Here is a 24,029-nt window from a genome sequence, read left to right on the forward strand (position 1 = left end):
TAGTGCTGAAGTTGGGTCACCAGGTCGGGGAGGTACGGGCTGGACGGGGACGGGGACGGGGTAGCTGTGAGATGGACGAAGAGCTGGATGGGACAGCTAGGATGAGATGGGATAGGCGTTAAATGGCCGAGTGGAGGACGAGGGTGAGGACGGTCGGCGATGAGGAGGTTGAGCACGGCCTCGGGTAGCACGCAGAGGCGGAAGCGGCAGTGGGAGGAGGAGGAGGAGGAGGAGAGGACGACGGCGACGGGGGTGTGGACCAAGGGGTTACAATGCTGTTCCTGGCACTTTGTAGTGATACCTGAGGATGGGAAGAGCAAGCACACGGAAAGAAAGGGAAGGGAAGGGAAGGGAAGGGAAGGGAAGGGATGGGCGATGAGAGATGAGGAGGTAAAGAGATGAGGCATGCATCACCAGGACTATCCTGCCTTTGCCTCGCCCACTCTGTGTTGCTGCACTCATCACAAGCAGGAGGTGCCTTGCATTCGCCTTCCCTACCTTGACATCCTCTCTCCTCGCCGTTCTGTAATAAGACACTCAGTCCAAGACACTCAGGTCAGGAACGTACCGCACTACCTCCCCCTTCCCAAAGGTATCTCACGTGTTCAACTTGCCATCTCTCCCTGTTGTTATTCAAGAAACAGATGAAAGGTGCCTAGCCCAATGACTCTCTGCTTCAAACTGGATTTCCTGCCAAGAGAAACACACAGCTGAACAACAATAAGAATACTGGGAGTGGAAGGAGGGGGGAGGGGTGGGAGGGGGAAAAGCAGGCCCGGTACGGAAGGCATAGGCGGAATCGGAACCGGAACCCAAAAACGAAAATCACAGAGCAAATAGTGCAAGAATAAAAAAAAATAGGCAAGTTGAAGTGAAGGTTTTGGCAGGCTAAGGGAATGGCAGGGAAGGCAAGGTGGGCATACAGACATCTTTGGAGCCGTGAGACAGGGAACATCTCTGCGTGTTGAACTCAAGGTACGTACTACACCCGTCGGAACACAGGCCGCTCGGTGCGCAAAGGGGAGGACCAACATGTCCGCCCGGGGGAGAAGAGGCAGCGCCCGTACGGCATACGCCGAAGTTCAACAGCAAAAAAAAAAAAAAAAGGGGGGGGGGGGGGGGGGGGCCTCGACTGACTGAGCTATCCATGGGCCATCTATCCGCAGGGCGAGACACAACGGGGGCAATGCGAGGTAGGTGGACTGGATGTAGGCAGCCGTAGCACCACCGCAGTAAGTAGAATCGCCGCATCAATCGTGGCTATGCGCTGATACGTGCACAGTAGACAAATGGAGAGGAAGAGGAGGATCTACCGTCAATGCAGCCAGCAATGAATATGATAGAACATCACCGATACCCGGGCGATAGACACATAGCCTAGTTGGGGCCGAAGTGAGCGAACTGTAGGTGATACAGGAGAACAGGGCGAGACCGATTGCGAGGATACAGTTGATGTGAAGCACGATGCCACAACACAACAGGATGGATATCGAGGCTAGATCGGCGCGGTACATGGCGCAGAGCGCTTGGCTGATGATGATTGCCATGTCGACATCAACCTACAATAACCACAACATGGAAAAGGGTGGGGTATGAAAAAAGGCTTACCCCGAATCCGAAGTGCTCCATGAACCCAGTCGAGGAACAATGGCTAAGGAACGCAACATCAAGACCACTTCAGATGTCTCTTCGAGCGAGGCATGTAACGCAAAGCTGCTTAACCTGGCCCGGTTTCGTCTGGCTCTCTCTTAGTTTGTCCCGACTGAGCCGGACTGAGACTGGATGGGTCTTGAGCCGATGGAGCTAGAATGGACGGAACCGATGGTACAGGTGGCAGTGAAGAGTAGTTCGTCGTGTCCATGATGCTCCACGCCAAATGCTTGAGGCAAGAGTAGGCTTAGCTTTGGCCTACTCAGCCTTTGTTCTAGGTTGACGGAAGTGACCAAAGATGGAGAGGCAATAGTATGAATCGGAACATGATTACCATCTTGCCCAGCCTGCTACTCCCTCTGGCAACGTCTGCCTTGCCTACTTTTGATACCGCGTCGTCGATTAGGCCGTAATTGTCTTACTGCCAGTGCTTATTTTCCATTGCTTATTCCTGGCCTCCCGACCTCCCCTCCCCCTTTGTCGGTTTTTCCGCGTGGCCCTCAGTGACATGGGTCTTTGCCGCTCGTTGGATGTTACTCTATTAACATCGTTATCAATCCCCCCATATCCAAGATTAGACAAAGTACTGGAATTGCAATTTTTAATAATAATATTTTTTGTCCGCTATGAGCCCACATGCCCATGTTTTCCAGCGTTGCTCTCGATAACCATGTATCACACATGTCGAGTCGGTGCCGATTATAGCATCTGTGTCGGTGTCGAACCTCGTCGGCAGGGTGCCGGGGACGTTAGGGTACCCATCCCAGCAGGAAACCGTCACGGGAAACAGTACGTACTCTGCAGCAAGTCCAAGCCCAGGGGAAGGGCATTCGGCGCCATCCAAGGTATTGCCCAAGGTGCGAGGCATAGGTGCGTGGTAGGTGCTCTTGGCTCGTTTTCGCAGTGCCAGACAGACGCTTGTCGCTTCGCACCAAGGGAACAGGGAGGTGTGAACAAGGCTCTGTAGGGAAGGCACACCAAACGACACGAGGGCAGGAAATGGCATAGGTATACAGGAGAGGACAAGGGAGGGGTGTATTGCTGTCGAGGCGCCCGTGGCTTGTCGGCTTCGCTGATTTGGAACCCCGCGCGGGTATTGATTCGTGCCTGACCAGGGCTCAGGTTCCAACCCTAGCTAGGATCGGTGGATGATCATGAAAGCAAATAAAATGGTATTAGGGATGAGGAACTTCGATTTGAGGCCCGGGGAATATGGACAGTACGCCGACACTGGTGCTGCCCAAGCTCGAGCTCAAGCTGGAGCTCCGTCCCCGTCTTATGTTCACGTTCCTGGAGGGTATCAACCGAGCCTGGTCACCCGTATTGTTGGCATGAGTCCCTCCGGAAGCGATAGCGACAGATGGAAGAGGTGGGGGTTTGAAGGGGAAGAATAAGCCAGAACCTTGATTACCACAACATGCCGAGTAGCACTAGAAACAAGGGCGCACACGAGGGGAGCATTACAGAGACAAGATGGCGTGCGGTGTTAGACACAGCTGGCCAAGTCTGGCCGGAGTATCCGCATGCGGTAAGGTATGGATGACACCTCTACATACAATACAATACAACGACAAGTCGGAAAGTATAGATGCAGCTTGTGCACACGCGCCATGTGTGCGTATTGTAAGGGAAACTAGATAGACATACGGATACAAATAGATGGATAGATGGAGACACGGAGGCTCTCGCACAGTCAGGGAGTAAGGTGTGAATGGCGGCCTTCAGTAGTCAACCAACAGCGACTGTTTGATTGATAGACGGATGGAGGGAATGGGCGGATTGGATTGATGCAGGCGGATTCATTCGAAGGACAGACGACGTCCGTTCAGAAGGCAGGAACCAGCAGGCACTTGCCTACACTATTGTAACAGGGAAGGAAGGGTTTGCTGAGGGAGAGGAAAAAGGAATGGGAGGGTGGAAAACATTGGGGGGGACCAAAAGACTATTGCCATCAAGCTTGCCAATTCGACCAGGGTACATGGCAGATCCGCTTTGTCATGTGCAGGGCATTGCAAGTCGAGCCAGTTGCCTTGCAGGCTTGCCAGCAGGGGACTGCAGGGTCCCTGGCCGATGAGCACCAAATGCCAGGAACCCCAGGAGGTTGGGAGGCTCGGGTCCCCGAGAGATTGAAGAATGATCAACACATGGGTGGGAATGGGTGGATGGGCGATGGATGGCTGTGCAGCCAAAGAATGGGAGGAGTGCATTGGGTGGAAAAGAGAAGAGAGAAGGGGGGACGAAAAGGGCAGAGGGCAAATGGGGGAGGGTGTGGATAAACAGGACTGGGGCGGCGGGGGGCTCGGTAAAGGGGAGACACATACATAGGCATGGGTTGTGTTGGTGGGCGGGGCAAGCAGAGAACGGACTTGGGTCGTTCACTCACATCTCTTGTTGCTCATTGCTTCATCACCACCCATGGCGTCTGGTTCTTCGACGCCTTTTTCAGTCTCTTCTCTCCTTCTCCCATACGAGCCGCCAGGCCCATAATCTCTCGTTTTCGTTTTCCCAATAGACCTGAACCAAAACCTGCTACTTGCTGTCTTGCATGGTCACGAATGACAGACACACCGCCGTCTCTGCTTTGGCAGGGGCTTACACCACCATAGGTATGCGCCGGTCTATGTATGTAATCGTCGTTCCTCAAGAGGCGTCTCTTCTCCGGGACTGATGGCTGCCACGACAATGGTAACTGCCATGCTCCACATGCATCACACGAAGAAAGACACGAGTTTGCTCTCAGCTCGACTGCAATGGTCCCAGAGGTCGCAAACAACACGCAATGGCCCAACCCGCAATTGCCCATTCAATTATCCATACATCCATATACTCGTGCCCTGTGCCAGCCAATACACCACATGGCGTCGCAACCCGCTCTAACAGCGCCTGCGCATATAACCAATGCATTTCGATTAAACAGGACTGGATCTGGGAAGCGAGCGGTCATAGCAAATAAACCATCCCATCCCATCACATCTTGAGACGGAGACGGGGAGGGGAGTATGTATGGTACATGTGTGTGCCCGCCCCGTCTGGGGGAGGGTTTTCTCCGCTTGGTCAACTGTTCTGGATTTAGCTGCTCCCAAGGAAAAGCTGTCGGCATTTCCCTTAGCGAAGTTAACCTCTTTGCTTGAATGTGTTGAATATGTACCTATTGACGAATCAAGGGGGGCATCATGCATCTGGCGGGTATCGTGCACATTTCTGCTACACATGTAGTATTGATCTCTTTGTGGATATGGCAGCTTCCCGTTACAGCTAAGGTGACCCGATGGAGAGACAAAGACGCCTCCCCCCCCCCCCCCCCCAAAGCCCATGGCTGACGGGCTGGCTGAATTGTTGAACTAGCAATGGTGGTTTGGTGCGGAAACAGCCCAAGTATTGTGTGTTTGAATATGCATTTGCAGAATGCAGAGTACAGATAGACTTGCAATGCAATGGGTTAATGAACCTCAAGGGTCACAGGTAGTCTGTCGCGAGTGAAAGGAAAACCCCGCCCTCACTGACGGCCCAGGTACTCTCGCTCTGAACTCATGTTGAGTTGTACATGATGGCCTCCAGCAAACCTGCATTTTTCTAGGTATTCCCTACTTAAAACTAGGTTATGAAAGCGGAATTTTTTATTTTTTTTGGTCGCCCACCTGCCTGCCTAGCCCAGTTCATGCATGTGCTACCAAGTCTCTAACCCACTCTATACCATGACCACCGACGTTATGTAAGCCATGGGCGCTGCATTAAACCGAATGGATAATTGTGTCGCTCCTCGTTCCACATCGAACTCAATTCATTGATGAACAAAGAATGAGCGAGTGGACGCGTGGCGGCACAACTGCTGGATTGGGCATTGCGTCCAAACGCGCTCCTTGAGTTGCAGTAAGATAACTGGACACGAGTGTGGCCGAAAAAAATACATTACATGTCAAGAAGTACGCAGACCCATCCATCCAATCAGTCAAAGCTACAACTCAGGTGGCAGAAAACGTAACAGCAGATGACATGGAGGTGGCCAAACTCTGCGGGCTGCACCTACACACACTGCCTCGAAGCTTGCAAAGATACCCATGGCAGGTCTTCGTTGTCGGACCCCAGCTTAGCCCAGCCCAGAATAGCCAGGTCGTCCGTCAACTTCGCCCAGGGGCCTTGCCGCGCCTCCAGACAGGAAAGGGAACCGTGGCAAGCGGAAATATCCACCAGGAGTCAACGGCGCATGCTGGTGCTACGAATTTCCTCCAGCATGCTCCGTTTAGCTATTGTGGTGACAAGCGTACCTTGCAAGGGCCTGTGCGTCTCGCTACACCAGCGAGAACCTGGATGCCTGCGTCAAGTTGAGGAAGGTCGAAGCCAACGCGCCAAGACCGCAGAAATGCATGTGGCAGTAATGTGGTGTGTGCGCCTCCTGTAGTGGTGGTGGTGGTGGTGGTGGTGGTGTGTATGTTTGTGTGCCTGTTCCTGTACCGCAGCGCAACCTCGTCGAGCCTGGTTATATTAGGCATGCTGAACATGGATGAACTCCATCCAGTCTGCAGACGGGTGTGGTTGAGCGGCGGAAATGCAATGTCCAAGTCAAGGTATTCCATCTCCAGTACAGATTCGCGACGCCCCGAGGCGATGCGCTCAAGGTTCACCCATACATCTAAATAGCTCTCATTACGCACCGACAGAGCCTTCATCCAGACTTCTGGTACCAGGCTTGGGCATCCAGGTAATGGCTGGCCGCTGTCGGAGCTGCTTCCGATGGCGACGGCGGTCGTGGGCTTGTTGCAAGTGCACGGACGGATGGGGCCCGCCCGCGCGCCATGCCTGACGTTAAAGGTAAAGGCGCATTCTCGGGTTTTGGAGTCTTGAGACGTGCTGATGACACCGCGTTTGATGCCTGCCTTGATGCCTTGTTGATACCTGGCTGCTTGCAGCCTGGCCGCTCAGGGATTTGTCCTCAGGCAGAAATTGCCCAGGGCTGTAGGTGGTATACGTCCTTGAATGCCTCGGGCAAACCTGCATCTTTACGCCCAAAGCATCCAACCGTGCATTATTGACAGGCGCCTTGTTTGATGCCGACTTGTGCCTGGATCTGAAACTTGACACCAACAAGAAGCCATACACACACACGCTCTCTGCACCACCTCTTGTCTGGAAATTGACCAAGTCGGCTCTGTGGAGACACGGAGGCAGCTCCGGACCCCCGCAACAATGTGTCTGTGGCCTGATTGTGTTACAATTGGAACGGTGTTCCTTACCAGCACCATCTCGCTAACCACCTTCATCTCTCATCTCATTACGCGCACATAAATCGAGGTCAGCGGCATGGCAAGAGCATGCTCGTGCTGCCTTGACGTCTCAAAGTCTCGAGTGAGCCGCGGGGAACGCCCCCCCCCCCGCATTGGCGACTGAAATCGACGTGCCCTCGACGTCTTATCCTTGATTTTCCTGGATGGGTGGTTCCCAGTCATCTTGAATAGAGAAACACCGTCATTCCTTGTTTATACTTTTCTTCGTTCCCTACGGATACTATCTTACTTTGCTGTGTCAGAGGAACCCCTCCCCACCCACCAACTCCCATGTGAAAAGGGGCAAAATTAGACACAAAAGTATCAGAGTGAGAGCGGGAGCGGGAGCAAGAGTCATTTACATACAGACAGTGCCTTGGTTCATTAGTCCAACACCCTGCCCCCTTGGTCGCAACAAGGATCAGCACACTCATCCTGGCCGCTGCCTTTTCCCCAAACCTTGAGCTTCACTGTCACCATAGGGAGCGCGTCCTGGACTGGGACGGGAGTACTTCGCCCCCCCCCCCCCTTTCTCACACGCCCGCACTGCTTCTCGGCCGGCCGGACTTTGGGTTGTCGTGCGTAGGCCGTCGGCCATCACCATCGGCGATATCACAACTATTTTGACCAGCCAATCAGACAAACAAGCGACAGTGACCAAAACCTAGGCCGCCAATCGCCATAGTTCCCGACTTACCAGCGGCATGTCTCGGGTGCCGATGCGACACTGCTATGCAGCTGCACTTCATTTCTTCCCCGATGACGGCACCGGCTTTTGGAGCTCCAACTCCACGCAAGTCTCAGTCCCCGTCGCCTTCATCTCCAACTCGGGAGCTAACCCCCATGGTCAATCCCACCTTTGGGTCTGCATGCTGAAAGCGACTCCAATTGCAACTATCCCAATCCGGCCATCTCGGTCTCACCCTGGCATCAGTTGTCACCATACTTCGCTCTTCGGGATATGTACCCCCAGTGGATGAGGCTGGTGTCTTTGCGTTGGCCCGTCATTTGCACAGGCGATGGAGAGATCCCCCCGGCGAGTGACGAGCAATGGAAAGGATAGTTGGATACGAGGGGCGCGGTTATTCCTAGTTTGGCTGCTGTTTCCGCCGATAAACGCCCGTACCCCGTGCGTGGCCTCTATTTTTGTCGCATGGGAAGGGCATCGCATATCCAAGTCGAATTCTACCACTGTCTTCGAACTACTACGTTTGTTCCCATGAGCGAGCGTCACGTATACCACACTGAAGTTGACTAGTGTCTGAGGCCGGTGTGTGTGGTCTGCCCGCCTTGTGGACGGGTGGCCTGATTTGGGGAGTCTTCCTGAAAACTACTGCCTAGGGGTGCTGGCGAAGCCCAGATGGCCCGAGCACGGTTGTTTGGTTGTTTGGTTGTTTGGATGCTCGCCTTGCCGTCCGTCCTCAGTCCGCCTCACGTGGTGAGGTACTATAACAAGCAGACGGATACCAAAGCGGGCCCAGCAGCACACAGAGGCGTGAAATGAGCCCAGTGCGTCCGCGGGGCTTCCGCACTCCGCGGGGCTCCGCGATGCGATCGCGACACAAGCAGTTCGGGCTGCTTTGCTGGGTCCGAGCAACTCTTTGCTTAGTCCGCGGAGCATTCATCCAACCATCTATCCACATATTCAACCGTCCCATCCAGTTTTGACATCAACAACTGTGAGTCTCCGTATGAGAGAGGAAGTGAAGCAGATGAGGGGTAAGGGGGTCGAGGGCTGAGAGTTGAGGGTCGAGGACCGGGGGTCTGGAAATGAGGCACAACGGGGCCGAAAGACTTGAGAGTCGAGACGACGAGGCCGAGAAAGAAGAAGAGATGGAGCATTACTCGTCGATTACCGTTGATCAATGCTACGCTTTGCTCCTCGTCGTACGGATACACCCACAAATGATCAGCAAGAGACAAGACGGTCAGAAAAAAATTCAAAGGAAAAAATGACTGGTACGAGAGCGAGAAGCCCCATCGACCACCCCCCCCCGTCCCATCCCCATGCTTGTCTCCTCAACGGCTTCACGTTGCTTGTCTTGGCCACCTTTTCTGCGCCCGCTCGCTCGCTGTCTCCCCGCTTCCTGTCTGCTTCCTGTTGGCTAGCTCTCCGTCTCGTGGCCTCGTTCAGTCCCCGCTTATGACGCCTTGTCTTGTGCGTCGCATTCGCTCCCCGATAACTCTGGGCCAGGCCTTGTCACGATGATGGGCATGTCGATGTTTCCGATGATTCCTGCAGCGCAACCCACACGACCAATGTGTATCCGACTCGCGAGAGCCGGGGCATCCATGGGTTCCGTCTCACCCCGTTCGTCCCCCTCAACGGTGCCGATGCCGGTTACACCATGCAGCGCTGTAATAAGCAGCTAGAGATTTGGGCTAGACCCAGGTGGACCAAGCCCCCAACTTGGAACTTCAACCTACTTGGATGAATGGATCATAGCTCAGAGCCAAGCATGGCATGAGGAAATGGCGACGAAGTCTCCATTGGCTCAGAAGACATCTGCGGCCAGGGTTGGAACAAAATCAAATGAAGGCCGCGGTCATAACCGAACCAGCAGATCTGCATGTCTTGGCTCGAAGAGCGCGCCAGGCATGTGCAGTTTGTGCCAGAGGCTTAGGGCGTTGGCCGTCCTTCTGGGTAGGGCATCCGGCCGTGGCCAGCCAATCGACATGACCGGATTCAATGCAGTGTGGTCATGTTAAGCCTTGTGGTGTGTCGCACCTGGCGGCGGGAGTTTTGAATGCTGTGCCACGTTGAACTGCAGTACAAGTGCGGCGCAGCTGGTTGGTTGGGGCAGATGACTGGCATCCAGAGACGGTTGCAGCCAGATTCGGCACACCGCCATGATCCCATTGGGTTCCCGTCGGACGGTGTCATACCAAGGCCAGACGTCCTGAGAGACGGAGGGGACACATGGAGTCGTGGGGTAGACGGAGAGAGATGCTGATTCTGGTCCTTGTCCTACCCACCACCGCCATATCCGTATGGGCCGATGATGGCCCCGCCCCAAGTTTCCACTGCATAATCCATCCAGGGCGTCACTACGATGTGATGCCGTGCTGAGCGGTGCATCTATTCCCAAACGTCCCCAAACTCGCATCTCTCCATCCGCACATTAGAATGCATGTTGGTTGGGTTTTGGTCTCCGTATCCCTCCCTTTACCCTTCACCCTGCCGTGGGCATCACAGGCCATCTCTCGCTGACAGCCTCTCGCTCCGTTTGCATTGATGATGGGTAGTCGGACCCATGTACCGCTCCCTCGACGCCTCCCCGTTCCGTCCCTGTTCGCTCGCTCTCTCTCTCCATCGCCCCGACTGTGCCACCCAGTCTCTCCATCATGACCCCTCGTTTTGACCTTCCCCTGTGGCAGTCCCGCAATAGCAGCTCAGCCCATGCCATGACAATGGTCCAAGACAACGCCATGTCAGATCAGCCGGGGGACCAACCAGGGCAGGGCCCAAGGGAATCGGCCAACCAAGAAAGAAATAAGAACCCAGCGATGAGGGTACCCCGGTCGCGCCTTGTCTTCTGTCCGCCCAAAGAGCCCTAGTTCGAGGTCACCGAGGGACTGGTCACCTGCACCACTGGTTGATCCCTTGATCCCAGCTCCCTCCCGCAATAGCACCGGCAACACCAACCGCCGCCGCCGCTTCAGCCGCCCTCGGCCGCCGTGATTGCGCAGCATCTAGTGTACACTACTCTGCGCAGGGTAAAGCAACGGCGGCGGGCGGCAGCAACGGTTGTGGAAACGACGACCCAAGGCGCCTTAGACTTGCCGCCGAGCCGCGAACACCTTGGCGTCGGATATGATGGGGGACGCACAGGACCGAGACGAGTACAGAGGCGAAGGAGCAACAAGCTGCCAGACCCTCGTCGCGCATCTTCAACTCGTTTTGCCACCCACCAGCGCTTGGCGTGCTGCTGCATTGCTACATAGGATGGATGCAGTTACAACCTCCTCTAACCCCCTCCCCCACCCCGCCTTTCCGCAGTGTCGAGAGTCTCCCTCTTTTCCCTCCGCATTCACCTTGCCGGACGGACTGTTGAGTCTGCCCGCCGGGATGCCGGATGGCCGCTGCCGGCTCATCCGCCGGCGCCGAATGACCACTCACCCACCCAATCCCCATGCGCTTGCCCCTGGCTGAGACTCATCCCCAAGCAAAGCCCTCCACTCCCTTTCGTTCCGGGCCAGCAGGTTTTTGTGTTTTTTTTTTCCTTGGCTCGGTCATCAGGGTGATGCCGCCCGGTGCCGTGTGATGCGAGGTTTTGCGGCGCGGGCGCGGCGAAGCGAAGCGAAGCAAAAGAGAGTTTGATACCCCCAGGAGCAGCGACAGTTCATACGCAAGAGGAGGAGGCGCATGGCAGCAATGAGCAAGTTTTGCAAAGGGCCAAGCCTCACCTCCCACGCAAACCCCTCACCGAGTCCACCACCACTCCTACTGCAGTACAGCAGTACACTACGACGAAGCCACATTGCCAAGGCTGATATCGATCCGCCTTCATTTTGCAGCAGCTTGGAGCCGCCAAGTCTTGTGGAAGTGGTACGATTATGCTTATGTGGCTGCTAGTGTCGGTCCAAACGCCCTTTCGTTTACCCATCGTCATCCGTGTTGAGGCCAAGGTGCCATTGACTTTTGCCGCTGCCCCCTCCCCCCCCCAAACCCCTCGCTATCGCGCGCCTAGTTTAGTGCTGCGGCAGGTTCGGGGCCCTTGCTCTCCAACCTGACGTCGAGGCGGGCGTATATGCGTTGATGCTCTACCAACCCAGCTAGTGGCTGTAATCAGCTTTGGTCGAACACTAAGGTAGCGCAATGCTAGGTTAAGTCCATCTTTGGGTTCGGTTTGCCTGCGCCCCGCCTTGCCTTAATTTTTTTTCCTAGCTGGAAGCAGGCTAGACCGGGGCGAGATGAAAGGACAAGAGGAAAAGACAAACGATGCAACAAAACGAGCAGGGCAGCAATGACGAACTGCTTTGGACTCGGACTAGCTGCGGTGGCCTTCGACAGCCTCACCTTCACCCCCGCCTGCAAGCATATGCAAATGCACTCTCGATCTATGCGTGCCTTAACCTCGATCGCTCAACACATCTGACCTGTCATGACAATGAGAAACTCCAATAATCCCCGTATCCTCCCCCCTCCCCCCCTGGCATCCCTGGGCCCTGGATCAGACCTCAACCATTCCCCTGGGCCCGAAGCCGCCGCCGCCGCCGCTCATCGGCACCACCTGGCAGGCCGGTAAGATCAAATGCCAATCCTGGTGTCGCTCCCTGGTTTTGATTGAGAGTGGAGTAGAAGCAGAACGCTCCAGGACGCCCCCATGTCGGCTCGCTGCACTTCCCCATGGTATTTGCCGGGACCGTTGTTGCACAGAAATTGCCGTGTAGTAGTTGGCGGAGTGCATGTAATTAGATACCCGACAAAAGTGCCCGTCTCCGCCCTCTCTGTCTACACTAACGCATCAAGGAGCTCGCTCCATGAGGAGCTCCCATGGTATCCGCAAATCAGATCAGAATGCCCACGGGAAGCACACTAATTGTTTTATTTTTATTCTTATTTTCACTTTGCTTCCGGTCCAGTTTACTTACCTCTGCTCTGTCTTGACAGTATTGCTCTGTGATGCTTGCTAGGGAAGACTGGACCGGAAGCAAAGGCCCCGGCCCCGAAGGGTAGATCCCCTTTCCTTCCTTTGTTTCTCAGACATGGTTAATCCCAAAGGCCAAAGGAAATTTCCTCCACTAACATCTGCGTCTTTGAGCCGTCAACTTCAATTTCCTTAATAGCTAGAAAGCATCCCCACCCCCCGTGCCTCGTAAGACCTCACTTGTCGAGTGGACCACAGACCGGCGCCATGTCACGTATCTAACTTGAACGCCAGTTAGTGATGTGGCGTAGCGTAATGTGGTGGCACCGCTTCAACTCCATCACGTACATGTTCAACTGCAGCCTAACACCCCCCCCCCCCTAGCAGGCATGATTACGCCGGAATCCATTCCCATCTGAGGAACCAGGGGAAGCGGACCATCCGACAGGGAGTCACCACTGAAGAGAACTGACCGGGAGAGAGAGGTGCTGACAGGTCCGCATCCCGGCGCCGGTCCTGCTCGTGCTCCTCCCTCCTCGTGTGCATCGGATCGGCCGTCCGTCTTCCTGAATGTTGCATGATGATGATCCATCTCGCTCTCAACCCGGGGCGGCTCAACCCAACTCAACCCACCATTTCGCACACAATGTGTACCCAACGAAAGTTATCCCATCATCAGACCAATCAACTCCACGTCGCAGCTCTGGCAAAGTGTCGTTGCTCCACTTGTGTCTCCGACCAACAATAAATACTCGCCAAAATGTATGTGTTGCTCTGCACCACAGCCCCAAGCTAAGCAAAGGGGCCGAGTCCAAAGGCGGTAAGGATCCGTACCATGCCACACATACAGCTCTCGCAACTTGGCAGCGAAAGATGGGAAAACCCAGAGGATTAGCCACAGTAGGCTAGCTTGGCCCCTCTCTGCCGATCAGGATCCCCCCGTGCGTTTTGATCCTTCCCTCTTCTCTCTCCAAGTGGCAGTCGTTCTGGGCCCAGCAGACAGGGGGGAGGGGTGTGAAGAATGCCAGCCACTAGGACGGCGGCTGGTGAAGAAAGAATTTACCCGCCTGCGGCACCACACCAACAACCAAAAAGAAATGGAATAAAAACAAAAAGATACCAAGGCTACCGAGCCTGCGATCTCACAATCTGGAGTTCGCACTAGCGGCCCAACCTAACCAGGACCCCGACTTTGCCAAGCTTCCAAAGCGGGTTGTAGTGTATCTGCACTACACCACATCGCTCCTCTCATCCACGTTCACTCATCCACAGTAAATAGTCACGCATGGGGTTGGATACAAGCATTCAGCGGCCCAGGCTCTCACTCACTTCACTTACTCATACGCTCACTCGCTCACTTACGCACTCGCTCCCACGTCGGATACCAATCAAGGCTTGGCAAACGAAAAACATTCGACCACCTACTTTACCTCACGTTCCAAGGCACGCAAGACCAAACCCCCCCCCCGGGACGTTTCTCATCTGGAACTCACGGGGCAAAAAAAATCCGTCCGTGTCGTTGTCGAGGTCGGTTGCCCCCATCAGCCCACATCACGCATCACAACCATCGCCGCTGCTGCCAAGGAATCACTCTCTTTTTCGCTTCGCCATCTCCGTCGCCGCGCCCGTACCATGGCAATCCTCATCACCATCCCATTACCACGTATCCCCCTGTACGACCGTTGTCATTTAATGTCACCCCTAATCAACCGGCCACTTTCCCATCGATCCCGCCCCCTACGCACATCTTTCGCTTCCATATTACCTGCCCCCCCCCCTAACTGACAGCGCCCCTCTCCACCTTTGATTTGTATTTGTTTATATTGCACAGCTGCAGCATCAATATGGCACTGCTACCCATAACCCAGTCCACCGGGTTCAACCGGCATGTGGATCGCCCTTGTCCTCGGTATCGTGGAATACCCAAAATGTGCGTCTAAAAGTCCGTAACTGCGTGCCGTGGAACACTGCATTCAGGATACACGCGCTAGCGTGTCTCTGTCCCTCTCTCACCCCTCCCTCTCAATCCCCCCCAATGGCCGCCAATGCGTGCCATGATCCATCAGAACACATTCTCACACCCACTTGGCCCCTATGCCATGGCAGGGTACTGTACAACATGTGAATGCAGTTCATTGACAATGGGTACATACACAATAGGGGTGCCACACATACTACCCCATGTAGGCAAGACACAACAGCGGGACGCTAAGACGATACGTGCAGCACTTCTTTGCTGGGTACGGCAGGATTGGTGCCGCCAGCGGAGGGTTAATTTGCCCGGTCGACCTGGGGCTTGCTCCAGGTTGAGACGACGCCATGCCATCTGTGAAGATCCATGTCTGTGCTGCCCACACTTGGCTCGCTCCTCTCTTTTCGACATAACTGCGTGTTACCGCCGCCGGTGCCATCCTCTTGGGGTGTCTCAGCTGGATCGCACCCCCGACCCTGCCTCAGCCGGCCTTTAAGAAAAACCATGGCCGGCTTCCTGCCGATTCATCTGACGTGTAGCGTCCCGCCGGCACCTTCATCGGGATGGGTATCGTCGTTCCAAACACCCCATCAAGGCCCACAGATTCGTCCTGATCGAGCTGGTGATGTCGCCTCCCCTGACCTGCCGCCGCTTTCCCCTCCCGGTCCTTTGACGTTTCCTCAAGCTTGGCGTACCCCTCAAGCGTCTGCGCCTGCGCCTGTGCTTCTGGGTTAACTCCCCGTCGTGTGCCAGAGTCCGCGGCGCCCGCCGTCTTGTCCCCCACCGCGACTAATACGCCGCACTCCCAGTTGCGACAGCTGAGCTTAGCCGTTCCCGACTCCCGGTCCTTCACTAACCGGCCCCTAAGTCCAATCTAAGTCAGCCTTATGGTCGATCCACGTCGTTTCGCTACGTTGCCCTCGGGCTCCTGCTGCCCTCCTTCAATGTCTTGACCCCCCTCCCCCTTCCCCTTTCCACCCTTACATGCTACTCACTGTAGCGTGCGGGCTGCCGCCAATCGCGAAGGTTCCTGTTTGACTTACCATGCGCTCTCCGACAGGTTTGCACTCCCCACGTATGCCCATACAGCGCCGCCTTGCGCCCGCTCCCGGACGAATATGGCTTTGCTATGCAGCAACAGGCCACTTCGTGCACCGCGGCAATCTCGCAGTAATTCTCGGGGGAAGGTCGACGATTTCCACCATTTCTCTTGAATGCAAATGGTGCCGGCAGCCTGAACAATCACACGAAATGAGCATACGGGGTGAATACCAGGGCATTTGGGTAGTAGGATCGACCGGTACCGCGGCGATCCCGGCCGGCACACAACTCACAGATCTACCGCCCCGGCTGCTAGAAACGGTCCTTTCAGTCGGGAAATAAATGCGGAAATGACTCTGCAATTGAACCGGTTCATTGTCGACCGGTCTAGAACTGGCCGAGCCTGCCCTTCCGGCCCTGTTTTTGGTCGTTTTGGACTGCCTAGCTTCGTATTCTTTCATGCCCGAATCACCTGCAACAGAACCACGGGACGTTAATACGCCGATCTCTCATCCTGTCGTATCAACAGGCTTGTTTGCCAGCATTACTTACCTTGACAGGCATGGTAAAGCGCCGTTAAGTAGTCACGGTTCAAAGACCCCAGTGAAGACGCCTGAATGATGCATTGATTAGCAATGCCCCTTGTCACGCCACCTGCCAAGAGCTGGGTAATCTGCTCCGCCAAGAGACTGCATACGTACCACATAGTCAATATCAACGGGATCCTCGGTTGCCAAACCCAGGCTACGAACAGTGCTCCCTAATCCGCAGTAGCCTAATTATAACCGTCAGTCCCGTCTTGACTCGCTACGAACATGAAGCTGCCGCGTCCCAAATGGGGCGGGTAAACTGACCTGTGTGCTGCCAAGAGCCATTTGCATGGCTTCCGGCACTAGGGTTGGGTGTCGGCCGTCAGCATTGGCGCCATTTCAACAGGAATCTTCTTGTCCTTGACTCACATGGAATGGATGAACCCGTAACGGTTCGTCTTGGAGAAGTCGTAGTTGTCAAGACTCTGAATAAGCCTCTCTTCGAGGCCAAGAGCTCGCAGAAAACGCCGGAGCTCCGTTCCGAATAATGTTGTCGTAGGGGTTGCAATCTGCTGTGAATTACTGAAACGGGGGAGGTCAATGAGGAAAACCATCTGCAAGGAATCAGTTTGATTGTCGAGCTGCTGTCAAAGGTTGAGGGGCGCGAACGTTTTCCAGAACACCGGTCTCTCCCCAATCGTACGGAACCAGATTGCCGGAAGGAATGACAATGCGGAGATAGCTGCAAATCGGTAAGTAGTTGCCGGTAGCCTAAACAATGGAGACCTACTCACCCTTCGTACTTCAAGATCTGCAACTTGGAGTGCATGTACCCTCCGTGCATTGGCGGGAAGCAAAATTTGATAAGCCCATTTGGAGCGTTTGCGCGTATGGTAGCTTTCTGGTGAAGTGAATATCAGCGACCATACCGACAGCCAGGCTAAGTAATAGTGAATTTATATTTCGTCCATTTCAAAAAGCATACCTCGGCTTCATTGGCTGCGTAGGCAACGAGCATCATCTTAGTACGTGATGGATTGACTTTTGACAGAAGCCATTCCTCGTCCCACTGGAAAGATGAGAGCACCGCCAGCTGTAACTTGTCCTTTTGCAGGACTTCCTCAATCTTGATATCCTCTCCAGTTCTTGGATAGCCAAGAGCCCAGGTCCGTTTGAACGCTCCATTAGCGAATGGTAGTTGGGCATCATCCTTTACCTGCGTTGCTGTCTTCAAAAGACCGGGGTCAATGGCGGGAGTCTTGGGGTTGGGAGGAGCTTCAGGGCGCTGCAGTTTTGATTTCTGATGCTGATCATCGAGATCAGCTTGAGTGGCCGAGCGCTTCTTCAGTCTCGCAAGTCGCTCCTCTTCCATCTTCTTCCTATCAAGGGCCAGTGGTCCGAAGTTGATCGCGGCATGTGGCTTAATGGGTTGTTCCGAAAGCTTTGCTGAAGGCCGTGCATTCTCGGGTCTGCTGCTACCAACATTGTCATCTTGCTGTAGAGAAAGAGCAATCGCTAGTGCAAGATCCGGGTCGTCCTCGACATTTGGCGACGGTGAACGCGCCCGATTGCTATCGGAGCTCATGATCGCAACAGCCTGATTGCAAGAATACTGCTTCGGGTGGTAGAGATAAGACTGGTACAATGACGGGGATATCGACGAGCTCTTTGTAATATTGAGCTAGAGTTGGTCGCCTGTGGTATAGCTTTCCAACACGACGGCAAATGTTGAAGATTATGCGACATCTATTACACAGGCAACGTGTGTAACGGGGGATACGTCCTGCAGCTGCTCGTCACGAAGTCACGTGATTTCGCGACACCTTATATTCATTTTGACGGATAAACCAGTAGTTACATACATACCTTAGAGATAATGTGGTATAAATGCATGGGCTACGCGAGCTCATTGCTTGCAGTGCTTGACTAGCTAGGTGTTGTTATGAAAGACACGAACCCCTAATGGAGACACATCTTGCTGCAGTTACTCAAACACTTATAAAATGAAAGCAATACTTCTTTTATTCGTGCTCTCTATAATAGTCCCCTTCAAAAGGCGTAGGTTCCATGGCCAGGGAGATCTTGTCTTGCGTAGCCCGTCGGAGAGCATTCGGTTAGTAAAGATATCGTAGACCTTGAACTGTACTACGCTTCATTCCATTCCATTCGGGGTAGTGCACTAATGACGTTTCTTGTTCTTCTTGAATGTCTTGTTGGAAACACAAGTTGTCGGGTAGTATGTCTTGCTGGAATGAGACCGAAGAGCGAGGCCTGCGCCAAAAAGGCCAACGATATCTCCCGGGAGCGCAGCAGCCGTAGTCATTGGATGGTAGCATTATTCCTTCCTATCATGTAAAATAGGAGGTTGATGTCGAGGTTCGCCTCGACGTCAACAGTATTCATGCAAGGCATCGCCTGGTACTGTCCAGCTATGTCACTAGGATTTTGGGGCTTCATTACAATCACCTACCTTCACCTGCCCAGGAGCTGTAAGCGACTAAAGAGCAAAAGCAATGGCAGTTTGTCTCGGTCCATCAACATAGTGTTGTCCGGTAGAAAACACGTCGTGACAGTAGGCACTGACACTGCCCATGTTCTAGGTCCTTACGAAATTCAATCGTGGCTGCTCAGTTGCGCATCATAGTCTAATGCCTCCACTTCATTATAACATCTTGAAAGTTTAAGCATTAGGCTTTTGGAGTGAAACAGACAACTGCAGGGGCGGATCGTACGGAAGTTCCTCGATTAAACAAGTTTGAGACTTTAAGAGTGAACTGTTATGAATAAGGCAGGCCGAAGGCGATATTGCCGTCCTGCTGGACAACCGACCGTTGCTGGATTTTGTCCGTCATATATTCAAGTGTTCACTCGAATCTTCAAATACACGCTCGATTTTTATTATTAAAGAAAGGGGCATGGTTCGGAACGCGTCAAAATCCAGAATCTACTCGACATAGATATGGTTGAGTTAGGGGCCGCCAACTGCTTCCCGACCACGATTGCTGAGCAATTCTCATATGGACATCTAGAAAGACCAATCTCTCATCAAACAGGTACCTGCTGATTACAAACCTTGGTCTCGCCCCCCTTATGTTTCTGGCTATTTTTTAAACAAAAACGATTCTCTGGTACCAAAACGATCCACCCGTCCATCGCCCTATTATCTGAAGGGGGATTTATTTATAGGCTTACACCGTGTCATTCCCATTCCATAGATACAACATGGGCCATTGATGTTATGGCGCGGGTATTCTGCTGCCCAAGTTACCTACCGTTAGGTGATATGACAGTCTCAACCCACTATACAACTCTTCTATAACTGATTCGAAAATCTCAGGTAGAGGTGCGTTCGTATTTGATGCGAGATGGAGCTTGGTATGTCATTTTGTGGACGGATTCGGTGATCCTGCTAGAAGTTGAGGATATTATTCACAAGGAGCCGCCCATCAAGTCCTATGACGAGATTGTATTACGAACACTGGCAGATGATGCACTGCCGTTGTTAGGCAAGAACGACAGGTATAGAGAGGGCAGTCATATGAATGCGGAAATGGTAGCATCAATGAGACTCGTTAGCAACACCATCCCCGTGGAGTGCGGGACATGATGTCTCTTCACTGAAAAGGAAAAGGAAGGAACCACGGGAACATGGGTTGATGGCTTACAGGCATTAATGGTATGTCTTCGCCGTTTCCTAGACACTGGCACGAGAACATGGCACTTGCGAAAACGAAACAAACGGAATATTCACGGGTTGGGTCGTATGAGCGGCAAAACCATAGTCTATCACCTGGGAGCGGAGTTGAATAAACTTGACGACTTTGCTGAGAATCCTCCCCCCCCAGATTCGTTGTTGTCCATGGTAACCCTTTCTTCTCAATAGAGGGGTTGTGAGGGCAAATGCCGGTCCTTTTCCGCGTCGAAGCGGGAGCCGCCAACACATACTACTATCACGATAAAGAGTGGTCAAAAGACACTGAACAGATACGATGTAAAATGGAAAAGGATTTTGAAATTGTCCTAACTGAAGAAAAACATCAATGTCGCTTTCGGGTATCAAGCTGAACCTGAGGTCGGCACGCAAGCAATTGCCCGCTCTGCCGCCTCCCACAATTCCAAGACACCCAACAAGACAAATCACAATCATCAGATAGAAAACGCGCAAACTCCAATCCCATGCCAGCTGGCTTCCAGAAACCTTGTGTCTTTTACAGAGCTCAACAACACTGAACCGGCCCACCAAATTGACTCTCGGGGCAACCGAGCATAACGCAATTGGTGACTTATAGTCCACACACGATGGCTGTCTAAGAGTACAGAGGGCGTTCCCCAGATTTGGCGGCTGCCAGAGGAGATTCGAGTTTGAGGATACGGCGCAGGTTATCTTCCATGGCGCGCAAGTCGGCAGAGTGGCCATCCTCTGCCTGGGGCTTGTTTCCAGTGAAACCGTTGTGGAAGTACTGAGCCGGAGGTCCTGGTGTCGAAGAATGAGGGGATGATACCGGGCCTTTAGCCCCGAAAAGATACTTCTTCAAGGCATCAGAGCGATCCTCGACGGGGGTGGTTTGCGACGCCGTCGGGGTAGTCGACGGCTGGTTAGGGGTGGCACGAGCAGCCCGAATACGGTCTTGGTACGGCGTGGAGAAGGCAGGGCCAAGAGGCTCTCCAGGAAACCCGTCAAGCTCTGCCGAAGAAATACCACTGGTCGATCGGTGGAAGGGCATGCGATGCCCAGGGTGAGTGTTGTAAGGCCTCGCGGCAAATGGGCTGTTGTTGTCCTTTGGCGAAGGAGCAGGAGGCGAAATAGATCCATTTGGCCGAGCTGATGAGTGAAGAGAACTCGCTCGTCGGGCATTCTCCTTTTCGGCCCTGTCAGCTCTGAAAATGGCGTCGAGAGGCGACTCGCGGGCCATGGGCGCAGTAGAAGAATGATGCGGTGTCGGGCGCTCCCGATCGGTTGCTGGAGGGGACGGCTGTTGTTGGATATCTTGTCTAATTCCTTTGTTACCGGGAGACTCGGGGATTGACTTTGAGTAGAAGCTGGGCATAGGCAAAGCCGACGGAGCAGGCGAGGCATGGAATGTTGCGCCGGCAAAGGCTGCTGCTGAGCTTGACTTTGTGTTAACTGGAATGCTCTGGGGGGTCGAGCGGCGGTTCTGGCGGTTGATGTCCGGCGATGCTACGGTATTGGGGTTCTTGGCTCGTGGTTTATTGCGAGAACGCTGCTTAGAGCCGTTCTGGTTGCCTGTGCCAAACTGCGGCTCAGGTGAGCCGGAGTAAGACTTCTGGGGCGTATGAGGATGGCCATGTTGCTCGTAGTTCAGGTTCGAGACATTGACCATGTCGTTCTCAGATGCGTACATCTTCTGCCCCGCAGCCTTGCCACCGGCATTTCGGCCATGTCGGCGACGGGTGGGCGTGGGCTTTGCTTGGTTGGTTGTTTCTTGCATTCTGAAATGTAGGTGGCGCAATATGAAATGTCGCAGCGAATCGGGAGCGACCAACTAAGTAGTCGGGGTCAATATGAAGAAATCCCAGACTGTAGTTTAGGTTTGTTGGTTGAATGGATGCCTTAGTTGAGGTAAGATAGGTAAGTCGCGGTCGGCTGGTCGGTCTGTCGCAAGGCTGTGTGACTCTCGATGCGCTTGCGGAAGTAGAGTATGCTTTTTTCCTGGGTTGTTTCTTGTTTTGGTTGTCGGTTTCAAGCACCAGGGGGGTGGTCTGTCTGAGGGGGCGGGTTGGGAGAAAAAGAAAGCGAAATATAGAAGAAGCCAGTGTCTGATGCAGGAAAAGCGCGTGTGTATTCTCTGCTCATGGTGCCGTACAAACAGTGATGGTCTGAAGAGTCGGTAGGGTGACGCTGGAGAGAGACGGGGGCGATGCAGTAGCGTGCGGCGAAAGAGGGGAGAGGGGCTTAAGTAACCCTGGTGTGCTCCAGCTCTGCCAAGGTTGGGCCGGTTCGGCAGGGCCAGGCGAGGCAGCGGCATGCCATCCCGTCCAGTGCCATCCCATGCCATCCCCTATCGCTATGTCCTCAGTCGATAAGGACCCATGGTGTCAAAACCAGGTCAGTGTACCTGAGCCACACCTCCACCCACCGACGGCACACCACGACCTTCACAGTTCACAGTGCCCATCCATTTCAGCCTCGGCCTCAGCCACGGACAACCCCATTACCTCACCATCCTGGCTACCCCCGTCTCCCAAAATGGTATCAGCGTACGAGTCACAGCCCTGGACTGCTCGAGAGCAGCTGCGTCACAGCCCCCAAAGGAATGCAGCATGAAGCCCAGGAAACACGGAGAACATGGCCTGGTTTGATGACGACTCTTTTGTAGGCAGGGCTGGCGCCCCAAGTTCCGGTTTCCATTCCCGACCACTGGTAAGGCGCATACATTTCTGAGAGATAGCCTGCTTCACCACCTCAGTCGGACTACGCTGCCCTCTCGATGCTTTATGCCTTGGAAGAGATGTACACGGTACACTGCTTTGGGGTTGTCTTAGCAAGACGCCACCTATATGTGCGTCTGTGTGACTTCATTTGCATCTAAAGTACGCACCTTCTATGCTGCTCTTAGGGCCATCATCCTCCGAGTTATTGTCACTTTCCAGCAGCCTCGGACGTAGATTAGACGCCTTTGGGTCTGTCCCGCCGGCTGTGCTTCTCCGTACAGTGCGGCCGCATTGACGAGTGTAGAGCCTCGTTGCCACCGCCAGGTGCTTTGCAATTGGTATAGATGGTCCCTGCTTCTGCTAAGGCAACTGCAACTACAGGGACCTCACGCCTGCACTGTTCGCCGCCAGCGGGCCATTCAAGCAGTAGGGCACCCCGCACCCCCCCCTTCAACTGAAAGGGAGGTAGGCACCAGCGCCTGTCTTGAACCTGCCTTACGCAGCACTGCTGAGGGTGTCTTCCGAAACTGGATCTCTCCCATCAGCAGCCTTGTCTTGACTTGCTTGTCCTGCTGTCCACACGTATCACCGACATACGAGCAACCAAACGACGGCACGAAGCACGAACGAAAAGACTACGGCGAAATCCCCAGTCCCTTATTTTCTCACTGCGAACCCGTTTCCTTCCCGTTTCTGTTCGTCGCCTGTCCGCTACCCTGAAGGTTAGCTATATGGTATATATTCATCCCGCCACCCTTGTGACCTAGCAAATCGTCGCTGACTTGTCCGCCTGCGAAGAAGTAAAAGTTACGCAGCCCGCAGACCTCTCAATAACCCGCCTCGCCGACGATACGAATCGCCTGGAGGAACCGTTTGGCCTTCGACAAACTTGCTCTTCTCTTCTGGAGTGACACGACCATCCAGCATCTTCAACCCCGCTGCTGGATATAGCCATCATGGCCGACGTGGATATGACGGATGCGCCCGGCACTACGGTTGCTAAGAAGGCTACCGATGGCGAGACTAAGGTTGCCGATGGCAAGAAGCGCTTCGAAGTCAAGAAGGTGGGCACGCTGACAGTCGCATACTTCCCGCAAGCTCACAGGTGTCTAGTGGAACGCCGTTGCCCTTTGGGCGTGGGATATTGTCGTTGACAACTGCGCCATTTGCAGAAACCACATCATGGACCTTTGTGAGTTGAAAGTTCCATGCGGCATCCGTTGCATTGCCCGTCCATTGCTAACGGTCTGTGTACAGGCATCGAGTGCCAGGCGAACCAGGCGTCTGCTACCAGCGAAGAGTGCACCGTTGCCTGGGGAATCTGTAACGTGCGTCCTCTGAACCGCTCCCAACTTACATTGCGCACACTGACCAAGTTCGCAGCATGCGTTCCATTTCCATTGTATCTCGCGTTGGCTGAAGGCCCGACAAGTCTGTCCCTTGGACAACCGCGACTGGGAGTTCCAGAAGTATGGTCGCTGAGGCGGCGGAAGACACGGACGATGATTATTATCCACGACAACGCAATACAGTATGAAGACTGCAGGAGCGTTCCGACACACCTCAATGGTTTTCCCACGATGGGAAGGAT

The 24,029-nt window shown here is 54.0% G+C and overlaps 3 protein-coding genes across 3 annotated transcripts; 1 reads left to right on the forward strand and 2 right to left on the reverse strand.

Annotated features, from left to right (window-relative positions):
• Positions 1 to 14,955: 14,955 nt before the first annotated feature.
• On the reverse strand, positions 14,956 to 17,630 carry EsH8_IV_000686 (tyrosyl-DNA phosphodiesterase-domain-containing protein; the record flags this gene model as incomplete). Its single annotated transcript, XM_083265576.1, has 10 exons — positions 14,956 to 15,337; positions 15,518 to 15,708; positions 15,809 to 15,987; positions 16,068 to 16,128; positions 16,217 to 16,290; positions 16,370 to 16,407; positions 16,475 to 16,659; positions 16,715 to 16,787; positions 16,840 to 16,946; positions 17,031 to 17,630. 10 exons carry the CDS (start codon positions 17,628 to 17,630, stop codon positions 14,956 to 14,958), a joined length of 1,890 nt encoding a protein of 629 aa, XP_083124471.1.
• Positions 17,631 to 20,352: 2,722 nt separating this feature from the next.
• EsH8_IV_000687 (uncharacterized protein) lies at positions 20,353 to 21,495 on the reverse strand (the record flags this gene model as incomplete). The annotated part of the gene is made up of 1 exon (XM_083265577.1): positions 20,353 to 21,495. One exon carries the CDS (start codon positions 21,493 to 21,495, stop codon positions 20,353 to 20,355), a length of 1,143 nt encoding a protein of 380 aa, XP_083124472.1.
• A 1,899-nt stretch (positions 21,496 to 23,394) lies between these two features.
• Positions 23,395 to 23,920, forward strand: EsH8_IV_000688 (SCF ubiquitin ligase complex subunit HRT1; the record flags this gene model as incomplete). The annotated part of the gene is made up of 4 exons (XM_083265578.1): positions 23,395 to 23,502; positions 23,552 to 23,630; positions 23,696 to 23,766; positions 23,822 to 23,920. The coding sequence occupies 4 exons, from the start codon at positions 23,395 to 23,397 to the stop codon at positions 23,918 to 23,920; spliced, it is 357 nt and encodes a 118-aa protein (XP_083124473.1).
• Positions 23,921 to 24,029: the final 109 nt, after the last annotated feature.

The sequence above is a fragment of the Colletotrichum jinshuiense genome, chromosome 4 (genome assembly GCF_051148585.1).
Source record: "Colletotrichum jinshuiense chromosome 4, complete sequence".
NCBI classification, from domain to species: Eukaryota; Fungi; Ascomycota; class Sordariomycetes; order Glomerellales; family Glomerellaceae; genus Colletotrichum; species Colletotrichum jinshuiense.